At 54.6% G+C, this 18,324-nt stretch overlaps 6 protein-coding genes across 6 annotated transcripts; 3 read left to right on the forward strand and 3 right to left on the reverse strand.

Moving 5' to 3' along the window:
• Window positions 1-3,425: 3,425 nt before the first annotated feature.
• Window positions 3,426-4,428, forward strand: A1O7_04095 (uncharacterized protein; the record flags this gene model as incomplete). Its single annotated transcript, XM_007758110.1, has 2 exons — window positions 3,426-3,971; window positions 4,024-4,428. 2 exons carry the CDS (start codon window positions 3,426-3,428, stop codon window positions 4,426-4,428), a joined length of 951 nt encoding a protein of 316 aa, XP_007756300.1.
• An 834-nt stretch (window positions 4,429-5,262) lies between these two features.
• On the forward strand, window positions 5,263-7,766 carry A1O7_04096 (urease; the record flags this gene model as incomplete). The annotated part of the gene is made up of 3 exons (XM_007758111.1): window positions 5,263-5,604; window positions 5,662-7,338; window positions 7,446-7,766. The coding sequence occupies 3 exons, from the start codon at window positions 5,263-5,265 to the stop codon at window positions 7,764-7,766; spliced, it is 2,340 nt and encodes a 779-aa protein (XP_007756301.1).
• A 607-nt stretch (window positions 7,767-8,373) lies between these two features.
• A1O7_04097 (cytochrome-b5 reductase) lies at window positions 8,374-9,582 on the reverse strand (the record flags this gene model as incomplete). Its single annotated transcript, XM_007758112.1, has 3 exons — window positions 8,374-8,942; window positions 9,139-9,475; window positions 9,538-9,582. 3 exons carry the CDS (start codon window positions 9,580-9,582, stop codon window positions 8,374-8,376), a joined length of 951 nt encoding a protein of 316 aa, XP_007756302.1.
• Window positions 9,583-9,917: 335 nt separating this feature from the next.
• A1O7_04098 (uncharacterized protein) lies at window positions 9,918-12,005 on the reverse strand (the record flags this gene model as incomplete). The annotated part of the gene is made up of 1 exon (XM_007758113.1): window positions 9,918-12,005. One exon carries the CDS (start codon window positions 12,003-12,005, stop codon window positions 9,918-9,920), a length of 2,088 nt encoding a protein of 695 aa, XP_007756303.1.
• Window positions 12,006-13,412: 1,407 nt separating this feature from the next.
• On the forward strand, window positions 13,413-14,159 carry A1O7_04099 (uncharacterized protein; the record flags this gene model as incomplete). The annotated part of the gene is made up of 1 exon (XM_007758114.1): window positions 13,413-14,159. One exon carries the CDS (start codon window positions 13,413-13,415, stop codon window positions 14,157-14,159), a length of 747 nt encoding a protein of 248 aa, XP_007756304.1.
• Window positions 14,160-14,611: 452 nt separating this feature from the next.
• On the reverse strand, window positions 14,612-15,766 carry A1O7_04100 (uncharacterized protein; the record flags this gene model as incomplete). Its single annotated transcript, XM_007758115.1, has 1 exon — window positions 14,612-15,766. One exon carries the CDS (start codon window positions 15,764-15,766, stop codon window positions 14,612-14,614), a length of 1,155 nt encoding a protein of 384 aa, XP_007756305.1.
• Window positions 15,767-18,324: the final 2,558 nt, after the last annotated feature.

Consider the following 18,324-nt stretch of genomic DNA (forward strand, 5'->3'; position numbering starts at 1 on the left):
AACGCGTCCGCGAGTGGTCGGCTTTGCTGAGGGTACTAATTATTGCGAGCTGCTAGGCATTACTTTACTGCCTGTGCCGGCATAACCATCATGGCAGACTAGGTTGGCTTGGTGCTGGGATGGCGAACAAGCAGTTCACGTGTCAAGCTTTCGTTAGAAACCTGCTTCGTGGAAATCGTAGATATAAGGAAGGGAATAATGTCTACTTTTGCTCGCTCTTGTTCACTATGAATGGGCCTTTTGATGGAGGTACATTTGAGAGGGACAGACGGATAATAGCGCGTCTTGAGCTGGGTGTGAGTTGGGCAGGGTACCGACGCCGGTGACCCCTCGACTGGCATTTACATACTATAGTCTACTCTCGCTCACAATAATTGCTGGCCTGCTGGTAGCTCAGCCTTTGACTTAACTGTGTCTACGAGGCAGTTAATTAGCGACTCGGGATCGAGAAGATCATGAGATCAGCCGAATCAGAAAGTTGTACAAACCAGCTTGAAGCCTTCTGCTAGGGACAAGGCTGTGAGTTGGCTACAATAACAAAGAGTAGCTCGAGAAGTTGTACGGATCCAAAATTCATCAAGAGCAATGTCCTTGAACAGATGAGAATCGCATTTCAGGATGAGTCATGGCGTTTAGCCCATGAGGGACATAACTCAGTCGTGGGCAGGATTTTCAGCCTTGCGTGGGGGAGGAATGAGCCTTGTCACGCATAGCTGCTTATGTACGGAGTAGAAGCCCGCCAATGGTGCCAACAGCAGCGCGGAGTTGGAGTGTACGCACCTGCGAGGTCGCGTTATCCTACGACACACGCGAAAGTTGGTGGTAGAGCCATAACATGAGAGCGCATTGAGATGTAGCGGATAGCTCAGTATTTCGGGACCGGAGTCTTCATCGCAACGGTCGGCATTCTGTAAGATCTGGACCCGATAGTACGGATAAGAGCTCAATTCTTGCCTTAGGGGCAAGTCAGGTACGATCAGGTCTCTTAGGTGCGAGTATTGAGATGTTGGGAAGTAATGGTAAAGCGGAAGCTGGCGGGAGTTTGATGTGCGAAGACCGGTACAGAGTTCCGTCTGATGGGTTGCATGAGGCATGCTCAAGTTCTGAGTGAATAGGGACTCATCAGTGAAATGGGGGTTGAGCATGAAGCATGAAGCATGGGCGCTCTAATGCAGGTACCGCGAGGGACAATACTTAAGCATGCCTCAACGAGGACCAACCCGATAGCCTTAGGGATTAAGCCTGGTTTCATAACGAGGCGAACAAGCGCAGGTCGTGGTGAGAGTGGACCGCTTGACTGTGGATGAAGGGGACAACTCGTACCAAAGTACCTAGGGTAGGGAGATAGGGTCGCCCAAGACAATCGGACAGTTGTGCCCTAATATTGCGGAACGAGCCTGTCTGAAGTAATCCGGGAGAGTCTCAATTTCTGTTCCCAGATGCGTTACGACGAAGGTACCTAAAATTCCACGATCAGGGAACATAGGCGAGGGCTACGGCAAACTGGACACCAGCGAGAAGACTCGGTTTTGATCCCGTCCGTGAACCTAAGGCTGTGGCTAATTAGCGGCTTCGGGGGCGTCGACGAAGAAGTGCACCAACGCCCAAAAGTGGCCGAGGAAGCACCTTGCTTTTGAGGTCAGAGTAGTAAAACAATAGGTACGGTACTGTACCACCGCCTTCCTGACTCGGCGGCTCCAGCTGCAAGCCCGATGCCGCCGGAGGTACATGAGAAAAGTGCCTGGCAAGCCCGACAAAGATTGAGCATCAGATACGGCGGCTGGGCGCTGATTTGTCGGGACGGACTTAGAATTGGGGGTTGAAAATTGGACGTGATGATGACCGTCGTCAGCATCCTCGCGCGGCATTCTGTTACCCAGGCCTCTCGTGGTCTAGCAGCCCTAGGCATTAGAGGCATCACCCAGAGACTCAGTCTGACAACTGAAATTTGCTTGGGGTTGGTGGCCGCCTAGAAGCGCTTATGCAGCCGCTCGTGGGGGCATCGATGATCACAGTGCGAAGTTGGAGGGTGGTCTGACTGCCGGCTTCTCTGTTGTGATCCCGATCGAATCCCTCCCAACCACCCAGCTGCATTGAGAGGGCACCCGTCATGTTTATTTGTGCGCAGATGGTCGCCGCTTGTGCGCCCTTCAACTGGGAATGTTCTTCTGAGGGGCCTGAAGTAGAGCATAGCAGCTCACAAGCAGCAAAGTAGTGCAAGTTCTCAGCAACCCACAGAAGAGCTCCCACCGGACAAAACTGCGAATTGAAGAACGCATAAGCGACGACTTGAGGTCAGACTGTTGTTCAGCTAGGCTGATCAGGCGCCGCAAAAGATCCGGTACAACGGCAGAGCAATGCTATGGGCGACATCAAATTCAGTCAAAATCGCGTGCTCCCCCCAGAGCTCCCCTTCAACCCGGTCGCCTAAGCAGATACGATCTGTACAGTGTCTCTAGTCGGCAGTGATGGAGCCCGGGTTCAGGACGCCTAGTACGAACGAGCCTAACTAGGCTGCTTTAGGGTTGCAGAAAGAGCAGGGTTTGGCGTAAACAACCCACGAGTTGCTGCAAAAATAGGTGAACTCTTTCGCTCAGAGGCGAATGAAACTGAACTTCGGAGAGCTTGGAGCCGGCACAGTGCAGCAGGTTCAAGCAGGCACGCCCAATAGAAAGCTTGAAGGCACGCTTAGCGCCTAAAACAGGCAGTGACAGTGGAGCTTGCAACACACCGAAACGAACGTTCGCAGGGAGGCACACAGAGCATCCCGGCCGCCCTCAGAGGCGCGAGAGGCGCGAGAGGGGAGAAAAAGAGGAGAGCTGGCAGCTGGCCGTGATCGAAGCTGCAGCTGCTTTTCCCCCTGCCCAGTAGGTTGATCCAGCGGCTCTCTCCCGGCTCGCTCGCACCACTTAAACAAGCCGTTCCCCCGCCGACTCGCCCGTTTCTCTTCCACTCTCGCTTTCTTCCACCACCAGGAATCGTTCGGGTTTCCCTGCTTCATTCTGCCCGCCACCCATCCTTTAGCTAAAGCGCAGCCTTGCAGACACCCAGCGCTCCTAGGCGCCTATATCATCAACAACAGACAGTCTCTCTTATTCGAGCATCCATTTAGGGAGCTTGCCATGGCAAAGAAGACGCAGCCGCCGGCGCAGGACCCTGAGTCTGCAACCACCCAGGTCAACATTGCTGATTTCCAGCGCACACGGGATTCGGTACGTGGGATAGATCCTGTCCATCGCCCATTTTGCATTTGCTTCACCCCATCACCACCAACGCGTCTCTGCACCCTGACCCCGCGACGAGGCTCTACCCTGATTTGACTCTACCCTCACCACTGTTTTGCTATCTTCCGTATGTCAACCTCGTCGTCGCCGCACATCCTCCAAAAGTCTGAACACAATACCACAAACATTTATGCCTCCGACATGCCTTCAAATGAGCGCCTTCAATGGGGCAATGCTCTAAACCACGCTGCTATTGCATGTATCAATGCCCTCATTGAGGATTTCAACGCCCTCACCCACCAAGTCCATGGACTGCAAAACTCTCCACAGGCCTTTGCTTACGAGTCACCCCAGGTCATTGTTGCTCTTGCAACCCTCCAGCACTCTGTCCAAGATCTTTCCCGCGCCTACATTCAACATGCCAACACGGTGCTCGCCCCAGGTAAACAAGGCTTGACTCCCATTGACGCCAACCTCACAAACATCCTCACCGAGTCTGGTCTCTTGACCGGCCGGCCTGCCGAGGCTGTTCCAGCTCCCGTCGAGGCAGACACCGATGGCAAGAAAAAGCGCAAGAGGACACCGCACGATCCAAATGCGCCCAAGCGTGCTCTCACTCCCTACTTCCTCTACATGCAGAGCGCTCGTGCAACCATTGCAAAGGAGCTCGGTGACTCAGCGAAGCCTAAAGAGGTCGCAGATGAGGGCACTCGCCGGTGGACCGAGATGAGCCCAGGTGAGAAGAGTGTAAGTGTTGTGAACCCCCTCTGTTGCCGCGCACTTGCTAATCCCATCATAGGTCTGGGATGACAAGTATCAGAAGAACCTCGCCGCCTACAGAGTCAAAATGGCAGCATACAAGGCTGGTCAGCCCGTGCCTGACGACGAGACCGCAGCGCGTCTAGTCGAGCTTGGCAAAGCACCTGAACACGTCGCTGGCGTCGACGCCGAAGCAGAAACCGAGGAAGAAGAGGCAGCTGAAGAAGAAGAGGAAGAGGAGGAGGAAGCACCTCCCCCAGCTCCTGAGCCAACACCCAAGTCGAAGCGTCGCAAGACCAAGGAAGCTGAACCTACTCCCAAGCCAACGCCAAAGGTGGAGGCCAAATCACCGGAGAAGGAGAAGAAGACCAAGAAGACCAAGAAGGAGGCTGCTCCTCCAGCATCGTCGTCCAAGGCAGAGAAGTCGAAGAAGTCGAAGAAATAAACGCCTAAGTGCAGAGTCTTGATGTGTGTTGTTTCTACATGGATACGTGGATATGATGCCTTTCACTTTTCTTTTGTCGGTCTAAAGAGTCCGAGTTCGGCTCTTGTTGCGGTGGATGGGTCAATGTTCATAACGAAGGCGTCTTCTTCCGGTGCGACGAGGGAAAGTTGTCATGGTACCAAGAAGAACCGTGAATGTCAATAATGACGCATCAACCAAACAAAGTTCCTGTCTTGGTGTCTTCTCCGCATCAGGCTGAGCTTGTCGCCGGTGCAGACGGAAGCTCGAGCACGACCAGGATTAAGCTTGCCTCATGCCACTTCCAGATGTTCCTTTGCCCCGCATCAGCCCCTCGGCCATGATAGGCCGAACGGGCACAGATAAACAATGGTCGATGCTATTGTGCGGGACGAAAATGTGCTTTAAAAGCTGGACTTGAATCTGCAAAGAATCCACAGAATAGGCGAGCAGAGTCACCATGCAGCTCGTCCCCAAAGAGGTACGAATAAAGAATGCCGCAACAGCATGGCGCGATAGGGCATGATGTTAACACCGTCGTCGACCTAAATAGCTAGATAAGCTCGTTATATCCCAGCTGGGACTCCTGGCACAAAGGCGACTCGCTCGGGGAGTCAAGCTCAATCACTCAGAAGCTTGCGTGAGGCCATTTCAATTCATTATCTAAAGGAATCTCCGCTGATGTGCCCTACAGGCTCTGATCGCCAACAACCTCCAAGAGGTACCTGCATTGAACTGGGACGCTGCTCGGATATTACGTACTGATTTCGCGCGTGGCAGCTCATTCGCGATGGGAACCATTCAGTCGCCGACCTTATGTCCATTGGCAAGACCATGCTTGGTCGCCGCCATGTTTTGCCCTCTGTCGTCTCGACCTTGACCGAACTGCAAGTCGAGGGCACGTTCCCATCTGGTACTTACCTGGTGACTGTCCATCACCCTGTCAGCTCCGATGATGGTGATCTTGAGAAGGCGCTTTACAGCAGTTTTCTTCCAGTTCCATCGAAAGATGCATTTCCTCTCGCTAATGCAAGTGAATATGAGAGCGCGAAAATGCCAGGCGCCGTGATTCCGGTCAAGGAAGGGAAGATCACGCTGAACGAAGGGCGAAAGAGAATCCAATTGAAGGTCACCAGCAAAGGTGACAGACCGATACAGGTAACAATGGAATTCATACTGACACTGGTCCGGTCCAGCTAATCTGTGTCTCGGCAGATTGGTTCGCATTATCATTTCATCGAGACGAACCCTCAACTCGACTTCGACAGAGCCAGAGCATATGGTTTCCGTCTGGACATCGCGGCGGGTACCTCTGTACGCTTTGAACCCGGAGATACCAAAACGGTAACTCTCGTCGAGATTGCAGGCAACAAAGTCATCCACGGCGGCAACAACCTCGCGTCTGGTGTCGTCGACGTCTCCCGCACCGATGAAATCATAGAGAAACTCCAAAAAGCAGGGTTTGCGCATACGCCAGAACCGGCAGGCGACCTGGGCCATATCGATGTTGCGGCTATGAGTCGAGCCGATTATGCTGGTATGTTTGGACCTACGACTGGCGATCTTGTACGGCTTGGATCAACGGATCTGTGGATCAAGGTGGAAAAGGACATGACGGTCTACGGTGAAGAATGTAAATTTGGCGGCGGCAAGACTATTCGCGATGGCATGGGTCAGGCGTCTGACCGTAAAGACGAAGATGTGCTCGACACGGTCATCACCAATGCTCTGATCGTGGACTGGTCCGGCATCTATAAAGCTGACATCGGTATCAAGAACGGTGTGATCGCTGGCATTGGGAAGGCCGGTAACCCGGACGTCATGGAGGGTGTCCATCCCGACCTGGTGGTCGGAAACGGCACAGATGTCATCGCAGGCGAACACAGCATTGTCACCGCCGGCGGATTCGACTCACACATCCACTTAATCTGTCCTCAACAGGCATACGAGTCCGTCGCAGCCGGGATAACCACATATCTGGGAGGCGGCACCGGGCCCAGCACAGGCACAAACGCGACCACCTGCACTCCCGGCAAATGGCACATGAAGCAAATGCTGCAAGCGCTAGACTCATTGCCAATTAACTACGGCGTTACAGGCAAAGGCAACGACAGCTCACCCGTCGCACTTCGAGAACAATGCGAAGCCGGAGCGTGCGGGCTCAAACTACACGAAGATTGGGGCACTACCCCGGCCGCGATTGATACATGCTTGTCTGTCTGCGATGAATATGACGTCCAGTGCCTCATCCACACAGACACGCTGAACGAGTCTGGCTTTGTGGAATCCTCCATCGCAGCCTTCAAAGGCCGGGCGATCCACACATACCACACCGAAGGCGCGGGCGGTGGCCACGCCCCGGACATCATTTCCGTGGTCGAGCACGCCAACGTTCTCCCTTCCTCCACGAATCCAACAAGACCGTATACCAGGAATACCCTGGACGAGCATCTCGACATGCTCATGGTGTGCCACCACCTGTCCAAGAACATCCCCGAAGACGTTGCGTTTGCGGAATCGCGCATCCGCGCCGAGACCATCGCCGCCGAAGACGTGCTTCACGACCTCGGCGCCATCAGCATGATGTCCTCGGACTCCCAGGCCATGGGCCGGTGCGGAGAAGTCATCCTCCGAACATGGAATACCGCGCAGAAGAACAAACTGCAACGCGGCACGTTGAAGGAAGACGAAGGGACTGATGCTGATAACTTCAGAGTCAAGCGGTACGTGTCCAAGTACACGATCAACCCAGCAATCACACAAGGCATGAGCCACATCTTGGGCTCCGTCGAGGTAGGCAAGTTGGCGGATCTGGTCCTATGGCAGCCCAGCAACTTTGGCACGAAGCCAAGCTTGGTGTTGAAGGGGGGAATGATCGCGTACGCTCAAATGGTGAGTACTCAATCACGTTGCGGGCCCTGCATTCCTTCTGCCCTTCTGCCTCCCTGTCCAATACTATCTTCTCTATCTCGTCAATACTGATATTCTTCTGTCACCAGGGCGATCCCAACGCCTCCATCCCGACCGTCCAGCCTGTCATCATGCGCCCCATGTTCGGCGCGTACGTGCCCAGCACGTCCATCACCTTCGTGTCCGGCGCGTCCCTCGCCTCCGGCAAAATCGCCAGCTACAACCTCTCCAAGCGCGTCGAGGCGGTCAAGCACTGTCGCAGCGTTGGCAAGAAGGACATGAAGTTCAACGACGCGATGCCTAAGATGAAGGTCGACCCGGAGTCCTACAGGGTCGAGGCAGATGGGATGCACTGTACGGCTGAGCCCGCGGAGGTCGTGCCCTTGGGGCAGCTGTACTATGTGTATTGAGTGAAGGGAGTCTAGAGGCTGACGGTAGTGGCTGACTGGCAAGGACGGGGCCGTCTGTGGTGGCTTTGACACGGTATTCATGAGCCAGAAATAGGTTCCAGGGGTGGGAGTGGTACATCGACGTGTACTGTATCGCAAGAGCAGGCCTTCCAGCACGAGTTCGACCATGAGATCGAGTGGCTCAGCTTCTGGGGAAAGCTCGGGCGCAAAGTTCCTACCCGGCACGAGAAACGACGGAAGAACTATAGGTAATCAAGTTGATTGCCTTGAAACGAGGGATGAAGAGTTGTACTTGAGTAAGGAATAGGCATGCAAGAGACCACATCTCACGCAGAGGTCCCGAGTCTGCCACAAGAGACATATACTGTCCGGGCAGTGTCTTGATTCTATATGTACAAGCTGAGTTTAATCGACTTTTGTACGTCGTACACTTTTTCTTCTCCTCCACCTTCAAGTGCCTCTGTCTTTGGACCTCTGTTTTCTAGTTCCTGGCCCTCCGAATCGGGTATTTCCCTCCAGGTCTCGTCGAAGGGAGCGTCGGAAGACGTCTCAAGATCATTTGTCGCCTAAAAGCGTTTGAAAACGCATCTATGTCCCGTTGAGCAGCTCAGAACTTAAACACCTGCTCCTTGGTGTACCCCAGCTCCTTCAAAATGCCCGCCAACTCGCCCTGGTCCTGGGGACTGACCTTGGGCCCGCTCACGGCCTTGTACAAGCCCGGCGGCCCACAGACGAAGATCTTGATATTCTCTGTCTTGGGGTCCGGGATCACTTCTTTGAGTAGTTCCTTGTTGATGAAGCCTTTACCGTAGGGCCACGACTCGGGCGGGTTATCCAGCGTGTAAAACACGCGGAACCGCTGGGGGAACTCGTTCTCCAGGTCCGAGAGTTCCTTCTTGAGCAGGATGTCTTCCTCCTTGATGTTGCCGAAGACGAGCGACACTTTGGTTTTATCCTCGGGGTTCTTGGCGATCGTGCGGATGAGCTGGTACATGGGCGTAATTCCCGTGCCGCCTGAAATCAACGTGATGTGGCTGTGCTTGTTGGGCGACCAGGGGTATTTCGGGATGGGGCCCTTGAAGCTGAGCGTGTCGCCTTCTTTCAGGCTGTGGATGTGTTCCGACATGGGGCCCTTGGGGTAGACTTTGACGAGGAGTTCGAGGTAGCCGCGCGCATCTGGATCAGTGTAAGTTGGTTGACGGCAATCGCACAGGTGAGAGGGACCTGCCTTCATCGTTGATGGGCGTATACGGTCTGATCACGGGCTTTTCGGCGTCCTCGGGCTTGAATTTCGTGATGATGGCGGCTTGGGAGGCGTCCCCACGTCAGTGGTCACCTCTTCCACTTGAGATTTCGACGAGGCCCAACTTACAAGCGACATTCAGCCCCGAAACGTGCTCCTCCTCGGGCAATGCAAACTTGAAACGCTTCGTATTGTGGTTGTAGGGGATGATCTCCTTGAGCTTCAGATCGACGAACCCTTGCTCTCCGCCGGTGAAGGTCTTGCCCGGAGCTTCTTCCTTGGCCTTGTTGATGTTCTTCTGGTCGTCGGTCGACTGCGAGGGCGGTCCGTCCGATTTGGACGTCTTGCTGGACGAGCCTGCGAAGGTGTAGCCGAGAATACCTGTGCCGATGGCGGCGGCGCCCACGATATACGGCGTTGACGAGGACTTCGGGGCTTGTGCTTCCGAGGCGTAGCCGCGGATGCTCTGCGCAGGAAAGTGACCATCGTAAGCTGTGGGATTCCTGTCCGGGGACCAGGGGAACAAACCTGGCGCATAGGCCCGCAGGCCCTCAGGACAGACCTTGCAAGCATGATGGATCGACGGGAAGAAGGATGGCAATAGGGGACGACAGGGAAAGAGAGCGAAGGGCGGAGGTGAAAACAATGTGAGAATCGAGTCGAGCTGGAGATACAGAAATCACGATTGCGTCAATGGGGATCTAAAGCTCGCCTGAACGTTGATATACGGAGCCAATGAAATTGCTTGCCCACGGCGAGGGTCTTACCCCCGTCAAGCTTGCACTGTCCCGTTCTGTACGAGGTACCATTCTAGATCTAGATCTTGTGTGCTCGCTCTAAATGATGCGGGATAGGCTCTTTGGCCTCTATTCTACATCAATCAGGGACCAAACATCAAAGAGCCCATTCTACAGCTCAAGCTCCTCCTCGTCGTGGCCCGGGTGGCCAACACTTCTCAGAGGGACAGCATCCCATTCGCTTACGTCGTTACTGAGAATAGCATGTCTCGCAGCGTAATAAGCATCGAGTCTTGCTTGCTTTCTTTGGGCCTTCTCGATGCGACTGTTCGCTGACCTGTTTTCACCTGACGCCAGACCCTCACGGGCGACCTGGAAATCCTCATCTCCCAGACCATTGTCTAGATAGACATCCATGCTAGAATCCAGTGGTTGGCCAGGTTGACTGTCAAACGCCGGCGATGAAAGAGTCTGACTATCGGAGCCATCCAAAGATGTGCTGCCGTCCAGTATGGTATGATGTTGCCGGCTCGCGCTTTCTATTTTTCTGGGGTGATGGACCGGTGGAATGCCTATTTTCTCCTCCTTGGGCAGCTTCGAGGGTGACTTTGTATCCTCTGACTCGCTTGGCCGGAGGGGAGAAGCGAATTCAACCGGGCTCGAAGGCTCATAGCCACCCGCATTCTGGGACTGAGTCCTTTGAGAGTCGTCATCATCGTCGTCTCGTCTCATCTTACCACGAACCCTGTTCATTACTCCGTTGTGCCCTTGCAATCCTGCGACGGTATCCCTCGTCTCCTGATCGTAGCAGAACAACTGCTCTGAACATAGATCTCCAAAGAGAGATTCCATGCTAAGATCCTCTGACCACGTTTCTAGGCTCACTGTGCAAGGGCAGATATCCCTCGGCCTGAACACCCCGACAAGATGGCGAAGCTCGTTATAAGAGGAATGACGGGAGTACGGGAAATGGAGTGTGTCGGTGTGAGCAATGGGCTTCAGCTGTGTCTCCGAAGGCACGCTCAGGGAAGTCGATGTGTTCACCTCCTTGAACCTCTTCGATATCAAAGTCATGAAGTCTCCAAGCTTGATAGAATCATCGTCTTCAACTTTCACCTCATCAACTTCATCAAGAACCATGGACAGGTCATAGCCGGCTCTAGGCCGCGATAGGGCCTGCACCAATTTTGCTCTGATTTCCTCACTGTCGGCATATGAGGCGCAAAGAGTCAACAGTTGCACAATATTCGCGCTTTCCTCCAGCTTAAGTTGCGCCTTGGGGTAGAGGTCTCGCCAGCCACCTCCAGCTCCGAGTTCTCTAATCTCGCTCCCATCTTGGAGCCTCGAAATGATGGGACTAATCCACACAACGTTCCTGGCGTTCTTGATCTGGGAATGACAGTCCAGGCCAGGCTCGCAGCTATGAATCCTGGCCGTCTTGTCGTCAGTGAGGCAACCTGCTAGTCGACTATTGCCCAGCGTAAATCCTGTGAGTGCAGCGGTCTCGTTGTCATTTCCGTCACGAAATATCCCCAACTGGTAGTCATTCACGTGAATCTGAGATCGCAGGAAATTTGATAAAGCAACCCAGACGTTTTCGTAACCGAGCGTCCATGCGCGGAAGTAGAAGATTGTTCCCGAAGGGTATTGGGCGACTTTCTCGAGAAGTTCCTGCAATCCTTGTGCTTTGGTAGGGAAGTCCTTGTACGGCTCGTCATGAGTAGCAAAGGTGGTATCGAGATAAATGCAGTCAAGGTGTTTGAGGCCGCACGCATAAGGCAAAATGACTGGGTTTTGCACGATTGAATTCACCCACCAAGGTTCAGCTCTGGCATCGCCAGTATAGACAATGGCTCTGCCGTCTCCTTCGACGAGGAACATCACAGCGCCAGGGCAATGATTGGCATCTAGCAAAGTCACTCGGATGACCGATCTCGGGCCCAACTCAATTTCGGTGGCTGTATTCAAAGGCACTGCTCGGAGTATGTTCTTCAAATGCTTGTAATGTTGCTTTCGCGCTTCGAGTACGCCTTTCGCAAAGTTGATGCGGTGAGGGTACTTCTCCATCTTCAACAAGATGCGCTTCGTGGTTGCTGAGCAGTAGACAAATGGCATCTTGACGGACTCCAGGCCCATCAAGTGATCGCTGTGGACATGGCTCAGAAACAATGCGGCAGGCGGAGGTTTGCCGGGATGATTTCTGAAGTAGTCGATCCTGATGGTAGGGAATTCCTTGACAAGGCCATCAAATGTCGACATAGTCGTCGCCTACGATTCGAAGATGAGAGCCCATCCAGGCAACTCATACCTAATGACTCGTGGTGCGAGCCAGGTGCACCGAGGTCTTCTTGCCGCAGACAGTCGATGGTCCGCTATGCCCAAGCAGCTGTTGAGCAAAAGTAGCTCTGCCTACACGATTACCACGCAGACCGGCTGCGCTGCTTGTCGATGAAGGCTGTCTGGCACACTGCGAGGCTGCGCTATCTGCCACAAAACCACAGTGTCAATATCAAGCGGATCCTGAAGAGGTAGTCTTATTCTGGGTGGCGGCTTGAAACATGCGACCAGACAACAGGCCACTTGGAACGGATCCTGGCCCGATAAGTCGTGACCTGCAGGGACCTGTTTGACCCGAGGATGGGGGCTGTCAGGCCTGTCGCATCGGCAACGCTGGCGGAAAGAGGATTGGTAGAGGCTCGACCAGGCAGAAACAAAGGCGTAATAGGCGGCTGCTTATTTGTCGATTCGACCCAAACTGGTTGGCGCACATGCACCTGCTGGCTAACCTGGCCACCTGACAAACAGGAAAACACGCCTGGAAGCGGGTGCGGTCGTTGGAAAGGACGTGCACCTGATTCACCGTCTGTGAAGCAGCCAAGGCTAGTGACTTGTACTCGTAGTCTGGTGGACAGTGGGTGAGGTGGCAGATCCAGTTAAGCGGAGGAGGGAATGATCAAAAGGACGAATATCTGCCAACGCACGATGCTGTCGCCCACAGAGTTTGCATTACATTCCACTTGGGACCGCCTTTCTTCAGCTCGGCATGTCTACAAAGTACTGTCCACAGTAGGTTGATCGCCAGCTGAACTGTAGCCGCTGTGTCAGTTGCCGCTTTCAAGGCTGGCAACTTCGGTACATAAGCATCGTCAGCGGCGGCACCGGCGGGGTCAGTCCACTTCTAGTCGTACCTGAAGCTAAAGGCACGATCATCACCGGCGTGCATCCTTCATCCCTGCCTGCAGGTGACGGCTCCCCGGGCTACATAGAATCTGGCGGACTCTCTTGCATTCCATCGTCACTCCAATCCTCAACAACTCCTCACCTTACAACCAGAGCACTCCTTGTCTCGCGAACGCCTGTAGGCACTACCTCGTGCCTATAGTCCCGGGCCAATACTCAGCAGCTGAGATCCTGCCATCTCGGGCGTCGATACGTTTTGCCCAGGGAACCTTCCCCCCGGCTCAACAGCTCCGAACATCCTCAAGATCAGCCGCCCACCGACCTCCACCCCTCGGTAGCCGATCGTATCCCACCCACCGAACCATTTGCCTGCGAAGAAACCAGATTACTCGTCCTCGTGCTGACGGAGAGTTACTGGTTGCATGAATTACCCTCCTACAAGACCGAGAGTAGCCTCTGTGACTACACGGCTTTGGACAACCAAAGATGAGGAAACCGTCTATTCCAGAGTTGATTTACCAAAAGACCTTTCCCAAGCCGAAGCAAGGCGATCCAGTCTCGTTCTATGCACATGTCCAACGGTACATTGTGGGTGAGGTCCGCGTTGAAGTCCAGAATTTCTACGGTGCCCTCGATACCCTAGAAGCCCAATACCCCGGTCTCGACTACTGCTTTCCCCCTCATCGTCGCCGACTATCGAGATATCCCTGGCACAGACGCCTGTTCCGTGTGTTCGATGAATTGGGCTTGACCGAGGACGAGATATTGAATCTATGCCAATGGGAGGGGACCAGAGCTGCGAAGGAAAGATACGAGCGAGAGGCAGGAGTGCAAGTAAGAACGACCACTGCCGATGAGGTCGTGGCAGCGTCTCCGGGGAACGCTCCAGTTGCCACCTTTGAGGATTGGTCTCGGCCAGCTGCCGTGGGTTCCACATCTTTGAGCAACCATACGTCAATTGGGACCCTAGGGAAAGAGGCAGACAAGTGTGGTGACGTCGAAGACCCTCCGTCACCACCCGAAGATGATATCGACCTGCTACGGGCCGCCATACAATCTCGCATCCGAGGTGGCTCGATGTCCCTCAATCACGCTCGGGAGCAGTGGCTGAAGGAGATCCTGGACCGGCGTGACGAGATCGACGTGGATGAAATCATGGCCGCAATCTTTAACTTTGGAGCCCGAGACCATCCTCCAGAGATGACAAGATCCCAAACAGAAGCAGCCAGGTGAGATGTCTTGCAAGCAATCGTCCCTTATCGTCACCATCTTTCGGAGTTAGGCAGATCGGGTGAAGCGCAGACGAGTTTGTTGGGAGGCACGTATGGGTTGTAATGGCATGGGTACCTCAAAAGTTGCGCAGTACAAAGCATGGCTTTTTTTTGAATGGCGAGCGAATGGGTTCAGGTGCATAGTCTTTCGGCGTTGGACAGGTCCAGAACACTTACTCGGCCCGGTGTGCGAGGCAAGTAGTGCAGTTGATGACACGACGATGCATCACGGCAGGGACAAAGGCAAGGACTTCGGTATGAGCGCGACTTCGGGAGCAAGAAGGGAAAGGCAAGGTAGTGACAATAGACCAACAAACAGACGTTGGAGGACATTAGCAGCTCCGGACTTTCATGTGCAGGGATTAATGCATATCCTGCAGGAACCCGCCCTTTCTACTTCTGCCCCCTTCGACATCAGCTCGCGGTATTCTTCTTGACTACCCCTCTCGCGAACTCGCCAAAAGTCAACCCCGTCTTCAGATCGACCACCTCGTCCAGATTCGGCTGCGTAAACACGGCCAGTGTATTCCTCGCTATCCTGCCCTTCCCCTGCACGCTATCGGCATCCACCCCGCGCACGAAATGCGGCACCGCCTTGAACCGCCCGCCCGTTATCAGTTCCAACGCTTCTCCCGTCTGAAAAGCCAGTGCCCCACGCGGGATGCCGACCTTGTGGACCTCCTGGCTCCGCGACAGAATGTACAAGCCTGACGACGGATCAGGACTCGACGCCAGTTCGTCCGACTTTTCACAGCTTTCATCGAGAAACATGGCGGACGTGAGGCCCGTGAGGCACCCGTGGTCGACGTGCGTGCTGCACCACGAGTCGTCTATTTCGCTTAGTGATTTCTTCATCTTCTCGCCGGGTGCTGAGACGCCGTTGCCGAGCCCGAGTGCATTTTCATTGCTCGTGGCCTCCATTTCCGGTTCATGCGCGGGCTCGGTCGGGAAATAATGCAACAACCTCGCCTTTGTGGTCTCGCTCCCCTGCACCATGCGCTCCAGATATCCCGCCACGTAGCCCTCAACTTCGGCTTCGGCGAACCGATCGCACGCCCTGGCCACCAGCACGGCCGTGTCGATGATCAACTTTATCAGGGCCTCGGCGTCGCTCCTGAATCCGGGCACGGAAGCCTGATCCCCGTGTTCGTCTTCTGCTTCTGGCGGCCACACGTTCGGCGCCGTATATTCTTCAAAGCCAGGGAACTTGACCCCATCCGCACCCGCGAGGGACTTGTCCTTGTAGAACGCGCAGTTGATGTAGTAGCTTCCCTTTGCGGTATCGACGACGCCCGGCCTCAATGTCTCCACGCCATGGGACCAGCCGACGAGATATTTCGCCGCCGGCCGCGTTAGAGACGCGAGCGTCGCGGCGGGCAGCTGGGCGATGCGTGATGCGTTGGTGAGCACGCGCTGGCGCAGGGCCGCGAATCCGTCGGGTAGATCCGTTACCACGAGGATCCCGAGCGAGGAGGGCCCGAATGCCGACAGGAGTGTCGCGAAGGGGATGGTGCCGTGTTGGAGGTCGGGAAGGGAGACGGTCACGGGGGTTGCGTGTGTGAATTTCATGGTGGAGGCTCGTGGCTACAACGGCGCAGAGGGCGGATACTCGTATATCGGGGTGTGTCCCTTGGGGGATTTACGGACTGACAACTCCGTACCTAGCGAAGAAGGTCGGTTGTGGTGGCGGAGGTCTTTCAACTCAGGTCAGCATGCGGAGGATCACGTTGGCGGGCTGTTCGGAGGGAGGGTGATGTCGTCGCCTCTCGTGTTCGGCGTACCCAGTAAGAAGAGTGGCCACCTTCCATGTCTGTGCGGTCTTGAGAGACATTCTCCGGTTTGGTGGTGCGCTGTGTGCGGTGGTGAAATGCTACACTGTTTATCTTTTGTACCCCACAGTGGGATGGAGGAGGAGGCTCCATAGCGGGTCGCGATTGATGGGCATTTGGCCGCTTCGGCGACCTCCGAGCGATCACGCTCGGGGGTGGGGGTTCGCTGGATGGACGCAGGAAGTACGTACGCCACATTACATCGGCTTTTTCATGTAATCACTGTCCACATGCGTGTACTCCGTATAACCAAAAGACTGCGCGAAAGGGGATTATCTGTATGTAATATGTACAAGCAGCCCAGTAAACCAACGCCAATCAACCAACCATTCATGCGTCGCTTGCTTGTTAACGACTCAATCAGACACCAAGGGCGTTTCTTAGCCTCGCTTTCCGTATGTTTCTTCCAGATATGAGTCCAAGTCGGCCTGATACCGACTTGTCCTTGATGATCTCCGGCTCCCGCTCCTGCGCTCCGTGGATTGCAAATCCAGCTCTTCATAGACTGGCCGACGCCTTCTCGGCTCGCACTCGCCACCACCCCAATGGCTGCCGCTGCTTCTATCCGGCTCAGTTTCAAAGTCTCTCCTGATAGGCTGGCTGGTCCGCGGCGGTTGTGGTGTCAGCTGAGTCCCGTTGCCTTCACAGATTTCCTGCGTCGTGTTTGACTCGAACACGCCGTCTGCACCGAGGAAGACACAGCGGTTCCAATACGGATCGTTCCTGGTGTTCCGGTCCATCGGTCCACCGCGTCGCATCGGTCGTAGAAGTATCGCGGCCGATGAGCACCGTGCACAGTATTTGCCGGCGCACCCAAAAGTCGGCCGGCTGGGGCCTGGCCGAGGGTGCAGAACAGCAATGCGGCTGAAAAAGCAAGGGCATGTATGCCAGTTTGTGCGTTTGTACAGTTTTAGTGACGGTAAGGATAGAGGCTTCGGCTGGCTATCGATGTTGTCGGGCTGGGCTCCAGGAGGTTGATATGGACGTTTGGACAGGTACGAGAACAGAATCTTTGCGTCTGTGGATGAATCTGCCGTCGCATTACGTGGAACAGCCGAGTCTGAGGTCGCGACGGAGTGGAGGACAAAGGGGCAGAGGGGCACAAGTAAATTACACATGCTGAACTCGAGGAACGTGGTAAGGCTGAGGTTGTAGACAGCTCAATCGGGCGCAATCGACTGCAAGCTTGAATATTGGAGGAGTAGGACGACAACGGGTTCAGAGAACGTAGTTTCGCAACCAACACCGAGATATTACTTACACTTTTCTTCTTCAGGCAGATAGGCAGACATGACATCCATCGGCCACAAGAACTTTGGACGAGGTCCGAATGGATGACAAAGGCTGGAATGCGAACTCCTGATGGCCGAAAGGACCGCATTTGGAGGCTGGTGATTGGTTGAAAATGCGAGGCAAGGCAACGGATGCCTGCAGGCCTGGAGCACGGTTGGATGCTCTCAGCCTCAACCTACCCTGCAGGGCGAGCATCTCGTGACGATCGTGGGTTGCTGTGAGAGCACCAACGTCGACTTCTGACAGAAACAGGCACGTGGCCGTGTGAGTCAAAATGGATGATTTGAAGCTACTCGCAACGGCACACCTACACGGAGCAAACACAACAAGCACCACAAGGCCGCTCCGATGAGTCACAACTTCAAACGCGTGATGGGTAGGCGAACGGACTTCAAGTTTCGTACTTGTCTGCGAGGACCTGAATGCAAGGACTTTGAATTGTCGAGGTAATCGAAATAGATAATTACTCTGTGCGGCGTCAACGAAAGCACTGTCGTGACTGTTCAAGAGACTCTGAGGAGGAGGACTTGGCACGGACTGGTTAGGCGCTTTCCTTATCTGAAAATGCCACCAAGTCAACGTCATTTTAGGTCTGCGCGAACTCCAGGTTCCACAATTTGCACGAGCTTCGTGAATCAGAGCTGGTCGAGTACCCGTAATGTCCATATCGATTAGCCATCCAATTCTCAATCGTTCCATCCTGCAGGAGCAAGGTCGCGTAGTGTCTCGTCCTCGCCTCTTGGCCACAGATGTACGTCGTTCAGGCCCGCGGCGGCCATCGGTTGGCGGCGGTCATGCTTGCACCAGTGCGCACGGTCGATCCGCTTGCTGCTTGGATTGCGCGCGTGTAGCTTCTCCGACCAATCACAAGGCCCAACACGCCTATTCTACGCCCTCCTATTCCGGCAGGTAGAGCTCAAGGTTGCACTCGACAGTCAAAGAAGCTTCCCTCGTCAATCATTCCTCACGTCTTGTTTATTGCTTGTCACCCCACATGCTCCCATG

The sequence above is a fragment of the Cladophialophora yegresii genome, assembly GCF_000585515.1.
Source record: "Cladophialophora yegresii CBS 114405 chromosome Unknown aczIN-supercont1.3, whole genome shotgun sequence".
Lineage (NCBI taxonomy): Eukaryota > Fungi > Ascomycota > Eurotiomycetes > Chaetothyriales > Herpotrichiellaceae > Cladophialophora > Cladophialophora yegresii.